Below are 2,727 nucleotides of genomic sequence, written 5' to 3'. Positions count from 1 at the left end.
AAAAAAATGAAATTTAAAAACTGAATCCCTGCACATGGGCCAGCCCAAACAGGTGCGAGGCATCTTCTCCCAGCATGCAGAGCATAGTATAGGAGTTCCCTACTCTGTGCAACGGCCGAGGTGGAGAATTCCCATGTGTGAAATATTTTTTCACTTATAGGTTGCTTCTGTGGGTAATATTTTGCAACTTTGGGAATAAATTATGTGATGTACCGCCATAAGCATAAATAACTTTATTATTTCTAGCACAACGACCCATGCGTTGCAACAGAAGAAACAATTTCATAATATTCAATGACAATGACCACATTTTGCTGCATCGCAGAGATACACCATCACTCTCATTTTTGTGAAATCGTGAATAATATTTCAAAACTATAAACATTTATTAAAACTCATGAATGTATATGAAATCATGAAATTTTATCAAATTCGTGAACATTGTACAGATTTTTGATTTTTTTTAAATCATGAACATTTTTTGAATTCACGAACATATATACTATCTGCAAACATTTTTTAAGAATTGTAAACATTTTCAAAATATTTTCCTGGAATAGGGGAACATGTCTAGAATTGACAAACATTTTTTTCGAAATTGGAGGAACAATTTTTGAAATCAACGAACATTTTTTTGATTTAACGAACATTTTCTGAAATGCAGGATCATTTTTTCAATCAGCGAATATTTTATGAATCTATAAATTATTCCCTAAGTCACGAACATTTTTTGAGTTTTTAGGATATTTTTTAATTCATGCATATTTTTCGAATTGGCCAAATTTTGTCTAGTTTCATTAATATTTTTTAATACACGTACTTTTATTTGAAAAATCAACATTTTCTGAATCAGCAAATATTTATGAATTATTAAATATTTTAATTTAAAATTCTTGTTTTTGAAACTTTTTCGAAGTTCCAAATTATTTAAAGTACAAAAAGTGAAGAGAAAAAGGAAAACGAAAAAACTAAAAATGAAATTTAAAAAACAGGCCTCCCGAACATGGACAGGCCCAAACAGATGTGCTGTGTCTTCTCTCAGGACACAAAGCGCAGTATAAAAGGTTTCTACTGCATGGGCAGTACCGGGCGGGGATACCGCGTGAAGTCTCGAAATTGAAGTCGTAACTGTTGATTCCGGTGTAGAGGCCGTCCCTCTTGATGCTGCTCCTCACCCTCCCATCCGTGGTGACGTCCACCTGGCTGTAGTTGAAGGGGACGGCGACGGCGCTCCTGGCGGCGACGGCCTTGACGGTGACCTTGGTCCTGGGCGGCACTGCGGCCTCATAGACGACCTCATGTCTCACCTTCTTCTCCATGGTTTCGCCCCAGTTGTAGGCCCTGTAGAACTCGGCTGAGATGCTGACCCGAGCGCCGAGGCCGAGCTTTGGGAACCCTGCTCTAATGGTGGACTTATACCCGAGCTTGAGCTCGAGAGTGGTGTCCCAGGTGCTCATCTCCTCCTCCTCGTACGCCAGCCGCAGCCTCTTGGTGTTCTCTGTGGAGGTGTCGTTGACGGCCGCCGTGGTGGCCATGGTGAGCATGGTGGTGTCGTACACCCTGGCCTCACTCAGCCTGTAGCTGATGCTGTGGATCTCCCGGTGGAGGATGGGCTCCTCCACTGCGATGAGTGCCTCGGCCATGATGGTCGGGTCGACCGCGTTGAGGCAGTTGTTCAAGTTTCCCATCGAGAACCTCTTGCAGAAGCGATTGCTCCGGCCGTTGAGGATAGAGAACCTGTCCTTCACCTGGTATATCCAGAACCACGCGCTGTTGTTGGCGGCGGCGTTGCCAAAGGACATGTTGGTCTCGATCCAGTTGCCGTTCTCGAGGTTCCAGTATGCGGAGGTGTTGCTATCGCCGGGGTTGACGAGGACGGTGCCGTTGTTCATGTGGGAGAGATGGAACGTAGCGGTTACGTCGCCGATGTCGGACACCGCGAACTGGAGGAGGTTCCGATTGTTTATCCGTCGGGGGGCCAGGAACATGCCGTTGTTGCCCTTGAACATGACAAAGCTGGGGAGCAGCCTGGCGCTGTTCTCCAGGTTGAGGACGGTGAACGCGTCCCCCGCGCTGTCGTGGTGGTCAAGCTCGTCGTCCACCACGAGCATGCATGGAGAGGCGTCGTCCTTGGCGAAGGTCATGCGCCGCCGCGTCACGTCGTCGTCGCCGGCGACGACGAACCTGCACGTGATACATGCCTGTTTAATTTTCACCGCACGAATCACTAGCTAGTGGTATAATACTCCTTCCGTTCCCAAATGGAAGTCTTTTCAGAAATTCCAACAGGTTACTACATACGGAGCAAAATGAGTGAATCTACACTCTAGAATATGTTTATATACATTTGTATATTGTAGTGCATTTGAAATGTTTAAAAAGGCTTATATTTAGGAATGGAGGGAGTAATATCAAGTGGTACTAACCGAACGGTCATCACGGATTCACCACTGTCATCAGTGGTGGTGACAATGATTGGTTTAATCAGAGTGCAATTGGGGTTGGTCAGGTCTTCTTCCGGCTCGTCTGCGTCGGCGGCGATACACCAGGCGTCGCCCCGCTGACGAGTCACCCAGTACTTACGGTTGTAGCGGCATCGGATGTGCACGAGGCCGCTGCCGTTATGGCCCCGCGATACCTCGACGTCGTACCTGGTGTAGGGGTTAATGGCGTCCTTGCCGTTGAGCTGCAGCTGCCTGAAGCTCTCGCCGTGCTCGTGCACATAGC

The 2,727-nt window shown here is 46.4% G+C and overlaps 1 protein-coding gene across 1 annotated transcript; it reads right to left on the bottom strand.

Annotated features, from left to right (window-relative positions):
• Positions 1-1,086: 1,086 nt before the first annotated feature.
• Positions 1,087-2,651, bottom strand: LOC119344318 (the record flags this gene model as incomplete). Its single annotated transcript, XM_037614803.1, has 2 exons — positions 1,087-2,184; positions 2,427-2,651. Coding segments are annotated over 2 exons (1,323 nt in total), but the record flags the coding sequence as incomplete, so codon positions are not given.
• Positions 2,652-2,727: the final 76 nt, after the last annotated feature.

Source organism: Triticum dicoccoides, unplaced genomic scaffold, assembly GCF_002162155.2.
Source record: "Triticum dicoccoides isolate Atlit2015 ecotype Zavitan unplaced genomic scaffold, WEW_v2.0 scaffold163797, whole genome shotgun sequence".
Classification (NCBI taxonomy): Eukaryota; Viridiplantae; Streptophyta; class Magnoliopsida; order Poales; family Poaceae; genus Triticum; species Triticum dicoccoides.
The sequence above is the reverse complement of the archived record's forward strand: the minus strand, read 5'-3'. Positions and strand labels throughout refer to the sequence as shown.